Source organism: Bufo bufo, chromosome 4 (assembly GCF_905171765.1).
Source record: "Bufo bufo chromosome 4, aBufBuf1.1, whole genome shotgun sequence".
NCBI lineage: Eukaryota > Metazoa > Chordata > Amphibia > Anura > Bufonidae > Bufo > Bufo bufo.
In genome coordinates, this window is record NC_053392.1 from 376,302,122 (window position 1) to 376,322,541 (window position 20,420).

At 38.8% G+C, this 20,420-nt stretch overlaps 1 protein-coding gene across 12 annotated transcripts in view; it reads left to right on the plus strand.

Moving 5' to 3' along the window:
- The window catches only part of EYA4 (EYA transcriptional coactivator and phosphatase 4), a 390,423-nt gene that overhangs the window by 273,609 nt on the left and 96,394 nt on the right, over positions 1 to 20,420 (plus strand). For all 12 annotated transcript variants that reach the window (XM_040429159.1, XM_040429165.1, XM_040429163.1 and 9 more), the window contains one exon: positions 12,248 to 12,384. In XM_040429159.1, the coding sequence (XP_040285093.1) occupies positions 12,248 to 12,384 (137 nt within the window). The remainder of the gene's footprint in view (positions 1 to 12,247; positions 12,385 to 20,420) is intronic.

Genomic DNA, 20,420 nt, shown 5'->3' on the forward strand with positions numbered 1-20,420 from the left:
ATTAGTTCAGTGTTTTGACTGGATGATTGTTTGCACAGATAATAAAATACAGGATAAAGGTAAAAAATAGTTAAAAAGTGGCTGGAGGGTATAGATAAAATGGATTTTAGATCTAAAAAGATAAAAAACTGACACAAACCCTGTTGGGGTATATATAGCTGTATCGGACGGTTTCCTGGTTGTGTACAGAACTAATTGTACGCAGGAACAGATAGGTAAAAGTACATGGTTTGGAATGTAGATAAAGGGAGTCTCTTGCACTTCGAGGATCTCTTCATATACAACGAACACCATTGGAACAGTATGATCATGTTCTATAAACGATACATTGACGACCTCATAATCATCTGGAAAGGTAGTAACGAAGAGGCCGAAGCATTCATTTCATACCTCAATACCAACACCTGGAATCTGACCTTCACAGCCAACATCTCTATCACTTCGATTGAATATTTAGATCTACTCCTTTTTTTCCACAACGAAACCATCCAAACAAAAACCTTTTTTTAAAAAGTAGACGGAAACAATTACCTTGATTACGGAAGTGCACATTATAGAAAATGGAAAAATAATATACCATACAGCCAGTTCAAACGGATAAGAAGAAATTGTTCTACCAAGGAGGACTTCACCACACAAAGCCAAACCTTACGTAGCAGATTCCTGAGGAAGGGATATCCAAACAAAATCATTGAAAACGCCTACTCCAAGGCGAATGCTCTAAGCCAAGAGGAATGCCTAGCAACCAAAGTCAAACCAAATGAAACTGAAGACCCTAACCATTATAGAACATCATTAATCACTACTTACAGCTCCAACCACGATACCCTAAGGGGAATCCTGTCAAAACACTGGCATATTCTAACCAATGATCCGTACCTCAAACCAAAAATACCGCAAAGACCAAAAATCACGTTCAGAAAAGCGAAATCCCTAAAAAAACATTCTGGCCCCAAGTAAATTAAAGAAGAAGAAACCAGCCCTCACCAGCAAAATCAGCTGGTGCCCTGATCCCGTGGGCAGCTTCAAGTGTGGCCACACTCTATGTAAATGCTGCAGCAACATCTCAAACAAAACCCGAACCTTCAGGAGCAATCACACCGGCGAGGAATTCCATATCAAAAGTTTCATAAATTGTTCCACTTCATATGTGATATACCTCCTAGAGTGCGAATGCGGCCTGCAGTATGTTGGCCGGACCATCCAAGCCTTAAGAGAACGCACTAATAAACATCGGTCAAACATCACCAAAGGATATCTAAAACACAGCGTCTCTAGACACTACCTAGCTACCCATAATCAAGATCCCTCAAAACTGTCCATCACTCCATTGGAACATATTGAGGCCAATTGCCCGGACAGATATAGAACCCTTCAAAGACGCGAGATGTTCTGGATCTTCAAGCTCAACACGCTTGAACCCAACGGACTCAATGAAAGCATAGAAAACCAGTGCTTTTAATATCACCACCCCATGCATATACGACCCTTACAGCTCTACCCACCTGAAACAATCAACCAATCACCCTTCACCGCCATCCCTCCTTCAATATTATTTTGACACATATATATTCATATATATTTCATTTTATTTTCATTTAGTATTATTTTTACTTTCAATTTTAATTTTATTTATTTTTAATTCTAATTTCTATTTTATTTTTAATATTACATTTTTTATTTATTATATATTATTTTTTATTTTATTTTCATTACTTAGTTTTATTATTATTTTTATTTACATTTATTTATTTATTATTATCTTTATTTTTATTTTAATTTTATTTTTATTTACATATTTCTCATCTATTACTCATTCATTATTATTATTATTTTTCATCCACTTATTTTTTATTTTATTTAATCTCATCATCTTTTATCTATTACATATATATTTCATATATATATAATTTTTCCCTTCCTCCCCTCATCAGATATGCTACTTGGTACCTCCTCCATACAAACAGCACTCCTTATCCATACTGACATACCATGATCCCCATCCTTTCCCAGCCCTACCTTCCATGACCTCCTCCCTCTTAATACCCATCAAATCAGTTCATAATACACACCCCTCCCATAGCCACTCCATCCCACCTACCCCAGGAATCAGCCCAACTCCGGTTACCACTATCACACAGCCCCTACCTCAGTACATCTAGCCAGGATTACAATCTTCCTATTGCAGCATTCACAACTCCTGTGACACTGCCCTCCCTGTCACACTAGCCGCAGCAATAGCGAAGCACATATCACATCAGCCGGGCTCCCCAGGCTCCGGAATCTAGGACATCCCCCTTCACAGACACACCCCTGCCACACCCCCGCCCACCAGTCCCGGCTCAAAACACTGGAAAGCGAGCGCTCCTTCACACTGCACACTACACGTGCAGCAAGCACAGCAGCGCCGCAACAACAGGACACTCTCCAGCATCAATCATCAGGTAAGCACCGATCCTCCTGCAATGCCAGTAGCCATAACAAAACCAGAACACTGGCCACAAATATTATCCAGACGCCCTATTATCAGTTCATCTATACCATTTATCACTATAGTCAAACCTCTACACCAATGCTGACCACAAGTTATACCAGCAAACAACTATAATACGTGACAACAGGCCAGTAATAATGCCAATAGATCACTACATGTTCATATCACTACATGTTCATATTTCCATATGCTATTGTGTGGGTGTATATATATGTGTATATATGCATATATATTATATATATTTTCAACTGATTGCTCACAAGCATAGACATACAGCTCTTAACACACTTATCAACTAGTAAACAACAAAAAATGCCAATACAAAATGAAAGACATGACCCAAAAAAGTTATTTTTATTTCACCAAAAAATATATATATTTTTTTATCTTTTATTATCCCCACTACTCCGTTTATTGACCACACTAACGCTGACTAGCATTCCTTCTGAAAAGGACATCCAGGAGAGTGCACCAGCGGGCTCACGGTGCCAAGGATACAGGTACTGCAAGCATTCCGTCTTACTATAAAACACTCATGTACAGTATAATTTCCAGCTTTATACAAAAAGAATAGCAAAGTCTAACACTCCTATCCAGATGATAGTATTTTACTTTGAATTAAGAATTTTCAAATAATTGTTCCTTTATGAGAGAAAAAATATTATTATTCTCCCCCTTGCAAGAGACTCCCTTTATCTACATTCCAAACCATGTACTTTTACCTATCTGTTCCTGCGTACAATTAGTTCTGTACACAACCAGGAAACCGTCCGATACAGCTATATATACCCCAACAGGGTTTGTGTCAGTTTTTTATCTTTTTAGATCTAAAATCCATTTTATCTATACCCTCCAGCCACTTTTTAACTATTTTTTACCTTTATCCTGTATTTTATTATCTGTGCAAACAATCATCCAGTCAAAACACTGAACTAATCTACTATTTATGGATATATATTACGTTTATGCTTGCATTTATGTTTATACTTTTGTCTCCATCCATTGATCCATTTATGCGCCCAAACAATTTTTTATTTTTTTTATATATATACAGATATAAATGCGTGTATGTGTGCATGTACGCACGTTTGTATACACACTATTTTAGCTACTGTCCAACTACTACTATGAACTTTTGTTTATTTGTACTTTTATATTACTTACACCTTTGATTCTTTTACACTGCTACAGACTACTGTAACAACCATATGTTTTTTCAGACTTGATAAAGGGGTCCTGAGTACCCCGAAACGCGTCGTCTATTCAAAATAAAAAATCTCGTATCCAAGCTCGGGTTGTGATTTGCGCCTTAAGTCCATTGGCTCGCCGCACGTATCCAGTGCAGACGAGACCTGTTTTTATATATTCCAATACCCACCCAAGTGGCGGTTTCGGCCCCCGCCCAGGGTTGTTTCGGACACCATTCGGCAGCACCAACCCAGACAACCTCAACACTTCGAACCTCCCTCCACCAAAGTTGCACCACAATCAGTGCAAACCAAACCAGGTGAGTAAATTCACTCATCTTGGTTAGGGGGAAGGGACATCTATCTGTTTACCCTCACCTATGAGCGCCTTCTCTCCTCTCTTGGCCATCTGAAGACTGTTATAGGGCATGTATCTAATGCTTTTAACAGATACTGTGTCTGTAATTGTATTTGAGGCACTGTGACTGCTGCAGTTAAATGCATAATACTGTAACATAGTTTGTAACCTGAAAAGTTGATTCAGAGGATGGCAAAAAAAGCATGAGGTAGAGACCAATTTTCCTCAAGATAAGGAAAAAAAATCTCCTCAACTCCAATCTGGCGATAAGAATAACTTACTGATTTAATTACCCATCTTCAGAAAGCTAGTATAACACAAAATGTTATTACTCTTAAGAAATACATTTAGGTCCCTCTTGAACTCTTTTAGCATCTCAAGTTCCTTTGGCAGAGAGTTCCCTAGTCTCACTGCTCTTACCTTAAAGAATCCCCTTCTATGTTGATGTAGAAACTCCCATTCCTCTATACATAGAGGATGTTACCTCTGAACCTGGACAACCCCTTTAATGTTGGCTGCAAAAATTTACATTCTATAGTGAAATTCCTCTATAAGGTCATTTATAAATGTATGATTAACTTTAGCTAGCAATATTATGTGGTTATTATGGCTAGAACTATTGTGGAGAAAACTGTGGCAGACTTTTTAAAGGTGCAGTGTGGCTGCCATTGTTATTTGGTGGTTGACACTCTAGTTAGGTAACTGAGAATCAAAATTGTGTGCTCTTTATATACATCTCTTCTTTTCATCTGCACTCACTAAGTGAGTTAAAGGTAGGACAAACTGAACTGAAGAAAAGATCTGCTAGATACAGGCTTCTCCTCAAAACAATGTGCAGACTTGCAAAGTAATGGAAACAGCTCCACCTTCAAATTTGTGTGTGCACCTCAAGCTAATTTTACAGAGAAAAGTTAGAAAGCAAAGATAAAAACATCCTGCACAATATGATAAATAAATATGAGGATGTCCATGGCTACATTTATGAAGAAAAATCACAGAAAACAACAGATAATAATGCACTAATGCAACAGATGTAAGCATTATATATGGACTAAGCCCTCACTCTGGGATATGATAAAATCTGAGACTCTAAGCAAAACTCATCTTTGCCTGCCTACCAATGCCAAGGTGGTCCAAGTCAGATAGGTCCTACTCTAAACCTACCTATGTCATTGGGCATCTACGTCCTAGTCACCTCTATTTGCAACCAGCAATCAATGAGAGGAGGAGCACGCACAGCTATATATGCCACCTAATCAAGGTCACCTGTTAGATAGGCGGGGCAAAAGTGCACAAGAATTCTACTCCCAGAATAAAATAGAAGCGCATTCACACTTGAAGGTGCCACTCCCTCAAATGTATACTACAAAGTAAGAAAAAATCACAGAGAGAAGATAGAAAACAAAGATAAAAACATCCTGCACAATATGATATATAAATATGTGGACGTCCATGGCTACATACAGGCTTCTCCTCAAAACTATGTGCAGACTTGCAAAGTAACGGAAACAGCTCCATCTTCACTTTTTAAGTGTGTGCACATCAAGTCTTAATTTGAGGATTGGTGCATTTGGCATTTGGGATTATTTTATTCAAAAATGATTATTATTTTCTATACTATAATTATTTCACTAGGTTTCATACATATCCCACACTTTATATCTCTTGGTATTAAAATCAAAAAGTGTTGATGAACATGTGCTTAAGTATCATAAGAAAATCCCAAAAGTCTTTAAATCAATTTGATTAAAACTGGAAAAATTACTGTCCAGAAACATATGCCAGTAAGGAACTTTTGTAATACACTGTTGCCTACAAAAGGTTAATGCAAATCAGCATTAGGAGTACCAGACAGTTAAAAGTCCAGTTGTTCCAAAACCATGCAAGTGCTGACTTATGCAATTCTAAAATAGATGCATACCTTACGTTCAACAGGACAGCTGCTCATTCTGAATTAGAGATTAGCTTAATGAAATAAAGTTGGTTCTGAAGGAAGAAATAGTGAAGTGAAGGGCACAACAGTTGAGGTTCACTTACAAAGTGGTTGGGCAAAACCCCAAGAACATTAGTGTTAGGAAGACTGGACACTGATAAACAGCTACATCACAGATTTATATTAGTGTCTCACAAACATCTCACAAACAAAAAAATGCACTGAAATGTACATATAAGATACAAATTCCCGGGATGAATTAAAAGTCACGACTAGACGGTCTAATGTATAGTATGTTGCACATCTCAGAAAATTTCACAAAGAATAGTCGGACATAGGGTTTTGTGTATCCATGCTATACCTTTGATAGTATACTGTATAGTAGATTGAAGATGTCAAATACCATGACTTTAGCCTATACTTATTAGTCAGAATACTTAGTCACTGCATTATTGTGCAATTACCATGAATTAGCATTACTAGAGATGAGCAAATTTGATTTGGGTTCCATTCTAACAAAACAGTTAGCAGATTCAATTTGGGTACAAATAAATTTGTTACAAATTGAAAGGGCTCAGATTAGCCTGAAAAGATCTCACCTTTCAAACTCTTTAACGCCAAGACAGCATTAGTAATGTCACACTGACAGCAACATATATGGCTATGGGTAAACAAATGGTAGCTGGTGGTGATATCAAACAGCCTATTTAAAGGGAACCTGTCACCTGAATTTTGGGTATAGAGCTGAGGACATGGGCTGCTAGATCGCCGCTAGCACATCCGCAATATCCAGTCCCCATAGCTCTCTGTGCTTTTATTGTGTCAAAAAAACCATTTTATAGATATGTAAATGAGGCAAGTAAGAAGCCCAAGGAGCTGTTACTTACGTTTCCGGAGCCCAGCCATGCCTACTGTGAAGGAGCCCAGCACCGCCCTACATACTCTGAATCTCCTCCTTGCTCCCCGATGTCACAAAACTAGAGCGATGTTATCTCGCGATTCGCGAGCTAGCGCATGCGCAGTGTCAGCATAGGGTTCCTTCCCTGTGCTGGCATCAGGTCTAGTTCTAGCTTTGTGACGTCGGGGAGCAAGGAGGAGATTCGGAGGATGTGGGTCAGAGCTGGGCTCCTTCACAGTGTGCGTGGCTGGGCTCAGAGTCTGAGAATGCTGGACTCATCTCTGAAGCATGGAGGAGACAGGACTCATCTAAGGTTCATTTACATATCTAAAAAATCATTTTTTTACACAATAAAAGCACAGAGAGCTATGGGGACTGGATACTGTGGATGTGCTAGCAGCGATCTAGCAGCCTATGCCCTCAGCTCTATACCCAAAATCCTGGTGACAGGTTTCCTTTAACAACACACTGGACTGGACCATAAAAGATGGTCCAAAAATTATCCACTTTTGGTGGCAGTTGCCTTCTTCTCTGTCTTCTGACATGTAAAATGGTAGACGCTATTTTGGGAGATTTGTCTGAATTGACTGGCAAACTATTTGGATTCTGCTTGAATATGTATTTTTGGGAAATCGGAGAAGTATTGATTTGCTTAGAACCAACTCGCTGATCTCTATCCATTACAAATTTGCACTGTCCTTTTAACTTTGCCCCCCACCTTTACACAATAGGACATGAGTGCAGATTTCAACCTCCGTAAACCCAATAGTTATACCAGTTGTGCACTAGTAGATAAAATTCCAATAACTTAATTTTCATGCCATTATGCTACTTTATATTTGTCTTGCAAGTTAATGTAAAGGAAAAACAATTGCATTCCCTTCACCGATCCCCTGACACTCCAATTCAAATCACATTCCTATATTTGGCTGAACAGTCATGTCCTTTTTTTTTGAGAGGGGCTAGAAAGTAGAGATCTGGGAGGACTTAAGAAGGAGCAGTGGGTGACCAGTGAGATGAGTATCACTTTTGTTTTCTTATGACATCTGGACAAACCCTTTTAAACCCTTATTCAACTGCATAATTTGATTAAAGAAGTTGTCATGGGCTTTTAATATTGATGACATATTCTCTTTATACAGCCGATCAGCTGCATGAAGAAAATGCACGCACAGTGCACACGTGCTGTCTTCCTTCACTCTTCCTGTCCACTGCTGCAGTCTATGGTCTTTGCCATAGACAGCAGTGGTGAAATGGAACAGAGACGAAGGAAGGTAAGAGCGCACTGCACTCGCCGCCTCTTCATACAGCTGATCGGTGGGGGTGCTGGATATTGAACTCCCACCGATCTGATATTTATGACCTATCCTCAGGATAAGTCATTAATAGAGATGGCCTTGCGGTTCGCCCGGTGGTCATTTCGCGGCGAACTTTGCTCGTTCGCGATTCGCCAAACATACAAACATATGGCGACATTCGCACGTGCCATATTTTTTTTGACTCATGACACATCCATCAGGTTGGACAGGACAGCCAATTGAGACATTTCAGCACATGGACATACCCCCTACCCTATAAATAATCCTGATCTGGCAGCCATTGTACATTCAGTTTTTTGACAGTGTAGGGAGAGGTTGCTGTGTGGAGCAGGGACAGACTGTTAGAGACACCAAACGCTAGGTAATAGAGCCACAAAAGTCATTTTAAGGACTGATATAGGTGTGCTATCGATAGGAGGTGTAACATACTGAGGGGTGTGATATACTTATAATATACCTTCTAACAAAGAAAGTATATTATAGTGCATTTGTATTGTGCTGCAGTTGTGTGCGGTTCTGCTAAGATACCGCAGCTAGATAGAGGGACAAACGCTATTAGAATAACTAATTGCAACTGGTGTGATATATCTGTTGCCCTAAAAAAACTGATTAAAGGGTGCGATATACCCGCTTCCACAAAATACGGATTAAGGGGTTTGATATGCCTGCTTCCACAAAATACTGATTAAGGGGTGTGATAAACCGGCTTCCACAAAATATTGTTTGAGTGGTGTGATACACCGGCTTCCACCTAATATTGATTAAGGGGTTTGATATACCAGCTTCCAGCAAATACTCATTAAGGGGTTCTATATACCTGTTTCCACAAAATACTGATAGAGGGGATTGATATACCGGCTTCCACCAAATATTAATTGAGGCCAGCAATACATCGGCTTCGACCAAATATTGATTAAGTGGTTTGATTTACCGGCTTCCAGCAAAGTTCTGATAGTGGGGATTGATATACCAGCTTCCACCAAATATTGATTGAGGCCTGCGATACATCGGCTTCCACCAAATATTGATTAAGGGGTTTGATTTACCGGCTTCCAGCAAATACTCATTAAGGGGTTCTATATACCTGTTTCCACAAAATACTGATAGAGGGGATTGATATATCGTCTTCTAGAGATGGCCTTGCGGTTCGCCCGGCGGTCATTTGGCGGTGAATTTTGCTTGTTCGTGGTTCGCCGAATAGGCGAACATATGGCGATGTCCGCCGGCGCCATATTCTTTTGCATTGAGCCGAACTTTGACCCATTACACATTTATCAGGTGGGACAGGACAGCCAATTTAGACGTTTCAGCACATGGACACCCCCCTACCCTATAAATAAACCTGATCTGGCTGCCATTTTACATTCAGTCTTTTGCCAGTGTAGGGAGAAGTAGCTGTGTGGAGCAGGGAAAGACTGTTAGGAATAACAAATGCTAGCTAATAGGGCCACAAATATCCTTTAAGGACTGGTAAAGGTGTGCTATCGATAGGTGTGACATACTGAGGGGTGTGATATACTTATAATATACTTTCTAACATAGAAAGTATATTATAGTGCATTTGTATTGTGCAGCAGTTGTGTGCCGTTTTGCTGTGATACTGCAGCTACACAGAGTGCCAAACGCTATTGGAACAAATAATTTTTTACTGGTGTGATATACCAGTTGCCCCCCCTAAAAAGTGAAACAAAAAGTGGGCTACAGTAAAATTGTTATTCAGTGACCGCATAATGTACCTCGAGCCACATAATCAGAATTTCTTTTATGTCAGGTGAATGCCTAATTTATAAGGCCAGTACTCCTGTGGCCTAAAATAAAATGTTTTTAGGCTCCAACAGGACACATTTCAGAGAATTTCCCTTTAAGACGCATAAAAATGTCCCCTGATTAAGATACATATTTTTTTATGGAATTTTTGTCATTGATCCTCCTCTAGTATGTCACTGTCCATTTTGCGGGACTATTTGTGCACTTCTACTAAGTATTTGGTGCAAATATGAGCTGAAGGTTTTTCAGGTTCGCCTGCTATTAAAGTGAATGGGGCTCGCCGCGAACTTGCAGTTCGCGAACATTTGATTGCGTTTTTTGCGTCTATCACTACTGGTAGGTCATTTAGTGGCTTTTCTTTTCTTTTATTTAATAGGTGTACATCATAAGAGATTGAATTAATGTTTCAGGCACAAAATTACTTTTACCAGGTTGAGCTACTAATTATTAAATCTAAATCAAATGCTAAATACAATTTTTCCCACATTTTCCAGTTTATCTTTTCCACTTGAGAAAAAAATTTGCCCTCGTTTCTCTGGGAAGTTTCTGCTATAACCAGTGGTCTGCAATGCTGTGTTAAGCAGTATCACAACAGCAATGGTACAGAACAGCTGCCTCCTCTATAGTGCCCTTTTGGCTTGTAACGATTTGACTTTTTTCCAACAGCCCAAGAAGCAGATGTGGTAAAGTGTGATCAGTATATGTTTGAAAACTATAAAAAAAAAAATGATGCCAGAAGTGGTCAAAGGGATTGTAAAAATCTTGGAGTCTTGATTATAGGGGAGGAAATGGATTTATGGACAGCTGGGGAATGCAAAAATAAGGGATTCTGCCATTCAGAAAAACACAAAGGTTATTGTAAATTTCTCAAGTCAATCGGTATGTACTCCCCAAACAAAAACCCCATTAAATATACATATATACACTGCTCCTGGTTCCTTTCTAGTTATAAATATATGAGAAAGGATTTTCTAATTTTTCCCACATGCCATTTAAAAAGTGAAACTGGGATTTGCATGTAGGAACGTCATGTTTGTTTTTAAGTAGGATGCTGTGCAGTGTTTCATACAGAGTCGCCGAGGCACATTTAAAGTGCACTGTACAATTGTAAAACCTCACTGCACTACAGAACAGGACAAAACTGCATTTTATTATGGGAGAGAACATGTATAAACAATGTGATCTAGTAAATTATTTCTAGCATACAGTAAATGTACATTTTGTTGGGTGTAGTGTCTGGTATATTTTGATTAGCACATGGAAACATATTGTAATGGGCTATATTCCAAGGAGCCATATTCGACAATGTCAGGCATTAACTGTGGCTAAAATGATGTAAGTACAACTTGTTTTAATACACATATTGTGCCTGTACTGCAGCTACTATCACCTCCTTAACAACTGTCCATTTACAATGAATAACAGAAACAAGAAAGGTTTACTCCATGAGTAAATATAAAGTTTTTTTTCCTTTCAACGTTTTGTTTCAGATATCTGCAGATTTAAGTTGGGTTTGGAATGAAGCAACTAGTTGTATCAATTGTATTTCTATGGCAGTGTAGATTTACAAATAATCTTTGACTAATTCATAGGACTTGTTGATCTTATGAGTCAGTGATCTGCTATATAATTATAAGAGGGTAGTAAAACAGTAACATACAGTAATAACAAAATCATTTCTCAAAAATCAATAGACACCCAATGGATAAAGATTCATTCATCTCTGTAGAAGTAAGAAATGATCGCCAGGTTAGCAGTAAATTAGAGGGATTCACATTTCGGAGGCTAAGTAGGGATTAGATTAGAATAATATTTATTTATGTCTACTCATGATCTGAGCGTAAGGAATAAAATCAGCAGCCCAGTTTGCTTGACCTTTTGTAATCTGGCAGTTGGGGATCATTTATCATATAAGACATGTATTATAGAGACTGTAGAAAATCCAAAGCAGAAATCTAAAAGTGATCATTAAATCATAAGATTGTCAATAAAGACCAAGACATGTTGGCTTTGGGTACAAATTCAAAGGAGGGGTTGGGAGACAAAACCATAGCATATGACAGAGAACCCAAGGTAATATGTAAGTGTTAACTACTGAGTTTCTCCTTTAGGTTAGACTCTATAGGTTGGATTCTGTAAACTCAAAGACTTATCTTGAAAATATGACCTATTCTAACACTCTGCTGGCAGTTTATGGGCTCCAGCCCTAGTGAGATATTATCATTAGCTTATCACATTTAGCAAGGAGACTGATAATACCATTTTTCCTAACATGTGCTTGCTTTTTTTAGGAGATTTTGACACAGTACAGAGTCCCTCAACACCAATCAAAGATCTTGATGACAGGACGTGTAGAAGTGCTGGGTCAAAGTCTCGGGGAAGAGGCAGAAAAAATAATCCGTCACCTCCACCTGACAGCGATTTGGAAGTAAGGGCTCATTTATGAATACACTGAAATCACTACCGCTTGTGAAGTTGCTGGTGGAGCAGAGGTGTATGAGCATGGCTGTCAAACAACTATCCCTGGTCAGGTCTTTAAGCATGTAGTCAGGGTATTTCTGTCTGGCTCAAAAATAAGGAATAGGTTATTTTAGTCATAGATATTTATTCTTATAGGCTGTTGTTGCCAACATTTAGAAAATTCCAAGTTTACTTTTAGCTATGAAGATTGGATCTACACGTGCATTTGAGTAGTTTGATATTAGGGGTTTTGAGCAGTTCTAAAATGCCAAAATATATTATTTTATTGAATATACGATTTCATTTTGCAGTAAGTTGCTGATTTAGTGCACGTGGAAGTGTGCTGTGCTTCTTATAAACTGCTCAATCTAATCTGTGTATAAAGCACCCTTTTTACTCAGTGTCATCTCACATTGAGTCCTTCAACAATTGAAAACACACATGGAAGTTACTTACAGTAATTAGGCCTCCAATTTTTATACTATGCGGCTGAGTTTGCATTTGTTTTATACTTGTTATCAATATGAGACTGATGGTGGTCTATTAGCGGAAGGAGTCACGACACTCATGCCAATCAGCTGTTACTGGAGCTCTGCTGAGCACTGTGGCCTCCTCTCAGCTTACCAAGCACACCATCACACCATCATCCATTTGGTAGCAGCTCTACTTGGTCTTGCAGCAATCCTGAGGATAGGCCATTAATATGTAAATCCCAGAAAACCCCTTTAATGTGAAGACGACTAATCATTGATTTCACAAATGCCTTCTTTTTTTTTTTTGCTGTTTTGTTATGCCTTATTTTGCAAAAAAAAATACAAGAAAATATTTTATGGCAGTTTTTACAAAAATGCTAAATAAAATCAAAACAAAAAAAGTTTGGATTCAGGGACCTATATATAAAGAGTCCAACAGTCCCTGAGTCCAACATAATAGGTAAAAAATAGTATTATTTGCCAAATGCCAGAATAATGAGAGAGAGAATGTTTTAAAGCATTTTTATTACTTTCTGCAATGTCAAAAGTTTACATACACTAAGATTACTATGCCTTTAAACAATTCTGGACTGCCCATATGATGATGTCATGTGTTTGGAAGCTTCTGTTAGGTTTGTTGGCAACATCTGAGTTAATTAGAGAAACAGCTGTGGATGTATTTAAATGCACACATGAAACACACTGCTTCTGTGTGTAGCATCATGGGAAAGTCTAAATAAATCAGCCAAGATATCAGGAAGAGAATTGTGGACTTATACAAGTCTGGCTCATTCTTGGGTGTAATTTCAAGATACCTGAAGGTGCCTTGTTCATCTGTACAAACAATTATACGCAAGTACAAACAAGATGGGAATGTCCAGTCATCATACCGCTCAGGAAGGAGACTGGTTCTGTGTCTCAGAGATGAACCTGCTTTGGTCTGACATGTGCACATCAACCCAAGAACAAAAGCAAAAGACCTTGTGAAGATGTCAATATCCATAGTGAAATGAGTACTGTATTAATATTGGCTGAAAGGCTGAAAGGCCACTCTGCCAGGAGGAAGCCATTATTCCAAAAGAAACATAAAAAAGCCAGATTAATGTTTGCAAATGCACACGGGAACAAAGACCTACATTTTTGGAGACATGTCATGTGGTCTGACAAAACTAAAATAGAACTTTTTGGCCATAATGACCATTGTTACATTTGGAGGAAAAAGAAGAAGCATGGAAGCCTAAGAACCCCATCCCAACTGTAAAACACGGGGGTGGCAGCATCAGGTTGTGGGGTTGTTTTGCTGAAGAAGGGACTGGTGCACTTCACAAAATAGATTGCATCATTAGGAAAGAAGATTATGTGGAAATACTGAAGCAACATCTCAAGACATCAGCCAGGAAGTTAAAGCTTGGGGGAAAATGGGTCTTCCAAATGGACAATGACCCAAAGCATACTGCCAAACTGGTTACAAAGTGGCTTATAGATGACAAAGTCAATGTTTTGGAGTGGCCATCTCAAAGCCCTGATCTTATTCCTATTGAAAATTTATGGGCAAAGCTGAAAAGGCAGTTGCGAGCAAGGCGACCAACAAACATGGCTCAGTTACACCAGTTTTGTCAGGAGGAGTGGGCCCAAATTCCAACCAACTATTGTGAGAAGATTGTGGAAGGATATCCAAAACGTTTGACCCAAGTCATACAGTTTAAGGGCAATGGTACCAAATATTAATAAAATGCATGTAAACTTTTGATTTTGCAGAAAGTAATAAAAATGCCTTAAAATATTCTCTCTCATTATTCTGGCATTTGACAAATAATAATAATTATGGTAATCCTAATTGACCAAAACCAGGAAATTTTATTCCGATTTCATGTCAGATATTGAAAAAAACATGCATATGTGTCTTTTTATATAGTGTATGTAAATTTCTGGTTTAAACTGTACTTTCATTCACAGTTTGGGTTTGTTTCTGTATAGATAGAATAATTAATTATTATTTCATTTATGGTCAAAGATGGGCTACTTACACACTCGCATTTGGTGTGGATCTGTCATGGATCTGCACAGACGGATCCGTTCAGATAATACAACCGCATGCATCCGTTCAGAAGGGATCCGTTTGTATTATCTGTAACATAGCCAAAACTGATCCGTCTTGAACACCATTGAAAGTCAATGGAGGACTGATCCGTTTTCTATTGTGTCAGATTGTGTCATAGAAAACGGATCCATCCCTATTGACTTACATTGTGTGTCAGAATGGATCCGTTTGGCTAAATTTCATCAGACAAACACCAAAACGATGCAAGCAATGCTTTGGTGTCCACCTCCAAAGCGGAATGGAGACGGAACGGAGGCAAACTTAGGCAAACTGATGCATTCTGAGCGGATCCTTTTCCATTCAGAATGCATTAGTGCAAAACTGATCTGTTTTGGACCGCTTGTGAGAGACCTGAACAGATCTCACAAACGGAAAGCCAAAATGCCAGTGTGAAAGTAGCCTTATATGTATACCCAGGGGTCTAATTTCTGGAAACCTGTCATACTATCACTTCATACAAATAGAGTAAAGGATCAACTATTGATCACCTCCCAAATGTGTGCCTCGTTTCAGCCCCCTATACACATTTAAGCATGTTATCTATTAACCCCTTAGTGACCACCCATACGCCTTTTTACGGCGGTCACTAAGGGGTTTTTACGGCGGCCCAGTCTAAGCGCTGCACGGCTCCCCCGCGCAGCGGGGAGCGCGGACCCGGCTCTCACATGAGAGCCGGGACCCTGCTCTAACAGCCCGGACCGGCAGGAGTGCCGATCCGGGCTGTTTAACCTATTACATGCCGGGCTGCATGTAAAGTGGTGACAGAGGAAGCGGACTCCCTCTGTCTCCCATCAGCACCCCAAAAATGCGATCGCGGGGTGCTGATGTGTTGGGAAGCTTACCTTGCTTCCGATCAGGGCCCCGAGCCTGTCTTCCGTTACCTCCAGCAGGCTGTGCCTCTCTGGCGCAGCCTGCTGGTCTATGTTTGAATAGCATTGCTATTGAAATGTAATGTATTATAGAGATAATGCATTACATTTTAAAAGCAATCAAAATACTGTATATTATAGTCCCCTTGTGGGACTATTAAGTAGTAAAAAAAATAGAAAAAAAATACACATTTATTAAATAAAAAAAATTCCATAAAATAAAAAAAATGCTTTTTTTTCCATTGAAAATACGCTTTTCAATGAAAAAAATTGCAAAAAGGAAATATCCCCCATATGTTTGGTATTGCCGCATCCGTAACGACCCGGACTACATAAATATTACATAAATTATCCCCTATGGTGAACGCCGTAAAAAATTAAATAAAAAAAAGACAGAATTTCTAATTTATTCTTAGTTTCCACTGAAAAAAACTTAATAACAAGCGATCAAAATGCGGCATTTACTCCAAAATGAGACCAATGAAAAATACAAGTCGTCCCTCAAAAATCAAGCCCTCACACAACTCCATAGAAAAAAAAAAAGTTATTGGTCTTGTGAAGTGGCAATGCAATTTTTTGGTTAATAAAAGGGGTTTTATTGCAAAAAAAAGTAGTAAAACGTAAAATAAATTATAAGTATTTAGTATCACTGTAATCGTACTGACCCAGAGAATAAAGATATTATGTTATTTGTACCGAAAAATGGACGCCGTAAAATGTATAATGTAAAAACGCAGTGGCAGTATTGCTATTTTTCCCCATTTCCCTCCCAGAAAGAGTTAATAAAAGTTAATCAGAAAGTTATGTGTACCATTCTTGGTCACTAAGCGGTTAAATTATATGTCTACTTGTTGCATGATGTAGAATAATATGCAGAAAAGATGTCATGCTTTGAGATGTTAATTTGCTAATGAAAAAAAAAGATGAAGCTAGTGCAGATATTCATAACAAAATAGTGTAAATCATAATTTATACTTTTTTTGCTAGTTGAAAGTTGCTTTTATTCTTCTACAATAAATGCCTACTGCTGCCTTTTGTATAATACAATTATGAAAAAATCTAAAAATATTGTCAAGTATTGCTAGGTCAGAAAATAAAAAGATGTGTAGGAGGGCCACTTCCTCAGAAGCACTGTACATATAAAACTCATATAATAATTATCAGACATAGTAGACATTTACTCAGATGACACCTTGGATCTTGCTAACCACAGTTGGAACTTGTAAAAGGCATAATACTGTCAGTCATATAAAACTGAAGCACCTTTATATAGTAACATAGTAACATAGTTTATAAGGCTGAAAAAAAGACATCTGTCCATCCAGTTTGGCCTATTATCCTGCAAGGTTGAGCCAGAGGAAGGCAAAAAAAAAACAAACTGTGAGGTTGAAGTCAATTTTCCCCACTTAAGGCAAAAAAAATTCCCTCCCGACTCCAATCAGGCAATCAGAATAACTCCCTCGATCAATGAGCGTGTACAAACCTTCTTTCCTCCAGACGCAGAGGATGTCCCCTCGTCATAGTCACAGTCCTGGGGATAAATAGATGATGGGATAGATCCCTGTACTGACCCCTGATATATTTATACATAGCAATTAGATCTCCCCTCAGTCGTCTTTTTTCTAAAGCGAATAACCCTAATGTTGATAATCTTTCAGGGTACTGTAGTCCCCCCATTCTAGTTATTACTTTAGTTGCCCTCCTTTGTACCCTCTCCAGCTCTGCTATGTCGGCCTTGTTCACAGGAGCCTAGAACTGTACACAGTACTCCATGTGTGGTCTGACTAATGATTTGTTAAGTAGTAGGACTATGTTCTCATCACGGGCATCTATGCCCGTTTTCGTGCAAGCCCTTATCTTATTGGCCTTGGCAGCAGCTGCCTGACACTGGTTTTTACAGCTTAGTTGCTGTTCACTAAAATTCCTAGGTCCTTTTCCATGTCAGTGTTACCCAGTGTTTTACCATTTAGTATGTACGGGTGAGTTGCATTATTCCTTCCCATGTGCATAACCTTGCATTTGTCAGTGTTAAACCTCATGTGCCACTTCTCTGCCCAAGCCTCCAATTTATCCAGATCCCTCTGTAGTAGTATACTGTCCTCTTTCATGTTAATTACTTTACACAGTTTAGAGTGATCTACAAGATCATTAATAAATATTTTGAAGAGAATAGGGCCCACTACTGACCCCTGAGGTACTCCACTAGTGACAGTGAACCAAACTGAGTGTGTACCATTAATAACCACCCTCTGTATTCTATTACTGAGCCAGTTACTTACCCACATACAGACATTTTATATACTAACCTTTCATACGGTACAGTGTCAAATGCTTTGGAGAAGTCCAGATATACGACATCCATTGATTCGCCGCTGTCAAGTCTAGAACTTACCTCCTCATAGAAACTGATTAAATTAGTTTGATATGACCGATCCCTCATGAAGCCTGCTGATATGGCGTTATTTGTATATTTTCCTTGAGGAACTCCAAGATAGCATCTCTTCCAAAATCTTCAAACAGTTTACTCACGACAGATGTTAAACTTACCGGCCTATAGTTTCTCTGCTCTGTTATTGGACCCTTTTTGAATATTGGCACCACATTTGCTATGCGCCAATCCTGTGGAACACTCCCTGTCAGTATTGAGTCCTTAACCCCTTTGGGACACAGCCTTATTTCACCTTAAGGACCAGGCCATTTTTTGCAAATCTGACCAGTGTCATTTTAAGTGATGATAACGTTAAAACGCTTTGACTTATCCAGGCAATTTTGAGATTGTTTTTTCGTCACATATTGTACTTAATGACACAGGTAAAATGAAGTCCAAAAAATTAATTTTTATTTATAAAAAAAATACCAAATTTACCACAAATTGGTAAAAAATGGCAAATTTCCAAGTTTCAATTTCTCTACTTCTATAATACATAGTAATACCTTCAAAAATAGTTATTACTTTACATTCCCCATATGTCTACTTCATATTTGTATCATTTTGGGAATGATATTTTATTTTATTTTTTGGGGATGTTACAAGGCTTAGAAGTTTAGAAGCAAATCTTTTTCAAAAAACCAATTTTTAGGGACCAGTTCAGATCTGAAGTCACTTTGCGAGGCTTACATAATAGAAACCACCCAAAAATGACCCTATTCTAGAAACTACAACCCTCAAGGTATTCAGAACTGATTTTACAAACTTTGTTAACTCTTTAGGTGTTCAACAAGAATTTATGGAAAATAGAGATACAATTTCAAAATTTCACTTTTTTGGCAGATTTTCTATTTTAATAATTTTTTTCCAGTTACAAAGCAAGGGTTAACAGCCAAACCAAACTCAATATTTATGACCCTGATTCTGTAGTTTACATAAACACCCCATATGTGGTCGTAAACCGCTGTACGGGCACACGGCAGGGCGGAGAAGACAAGGAATGCCATACGGTTTTTGGAATGCAGGTTTTGCTGGACTGTTTTTTTTGACACCATATCCCATTTGAAGCCCCCCTGATGCAATGCTAGAGTAGAAACTCCATAAAAGTGACCCAATCTAAGAAACTACACCCCTCAAGTAGGGATGAGCGAACCCAAACTGTAAAGTTCGGGTTCGTACCGAATTTTGGGGTGTCCGTGACACGAACCCGAACATTTTCGTAAAAGTCCGGGTTCGGGTTCGGTGTTCGGCGCTTTCTTGGCGCTTTTTGAAAGCCTGCAAAGCAGCCAATCAACAAGCGTCATACTACTTGCCCCAAGAGGCCATCACAGCCTTGCCTACTATTGGCATGGCTGTGATTGGCCAGTGCAGCATGTGACCCAGCCTCTATATAAGCTTGGGTCACGTAACGCTGCATGTCACTCTGCTGATTCAAGCATAGGGAGAGGTTGCTACTGCGACGTTAGGGCGAGATTAGGCAGATTAACTCCTCCAAAAGACTTCATTCTGTGATCGATCTGCAGCTGTGGATCATTGAAGTGCTAATATCGACTTGCTCACTTTTTTGAGGCTGCCCAGAGCATTTTTAGATCACTTTTTTCTGGGGTGATCGGCGGCCAAGTGTATTTAACCATCAATAGTGTGGTTATTTTGTGCTATATCCTACATCAGCTGCAGGCTGAGCCTGTGCCACCGAAGTGCATTTAACCATCAACAGTCTGGTTATTTTTTGGCCATATACTACATCAGCTGCAGGCTGAGCCTGTGTCACCGAAGTGCATTTAACCATCAACAGTCTGGTTATTTTTTGGCCATATACTACATCTGGTGCAGGCTGAGCCTGTGTCACCCAAGTGCATTTAACCATCAATAGTGTGGTTATTTTTTGGCCATATACTACATCAGGGGCAAGTTGAGCCTGTCACCCAGCGCCTAAAAAATAGACCTGACATTTCTATTCAACCAAATTTGTACTGTTTTAGCTGGTCAAGTTATTTGTAGTGACAGTAAAAGCACACTTTTCTGGGTTGAAAAATTATTCCCAAATTTGCCATTCTCAAAATAACTAGTTTCTGCTATATAAGGCCTACTTGAAATCTATCCCAAAAAGGATATCTTACATTCAAGGTGCTG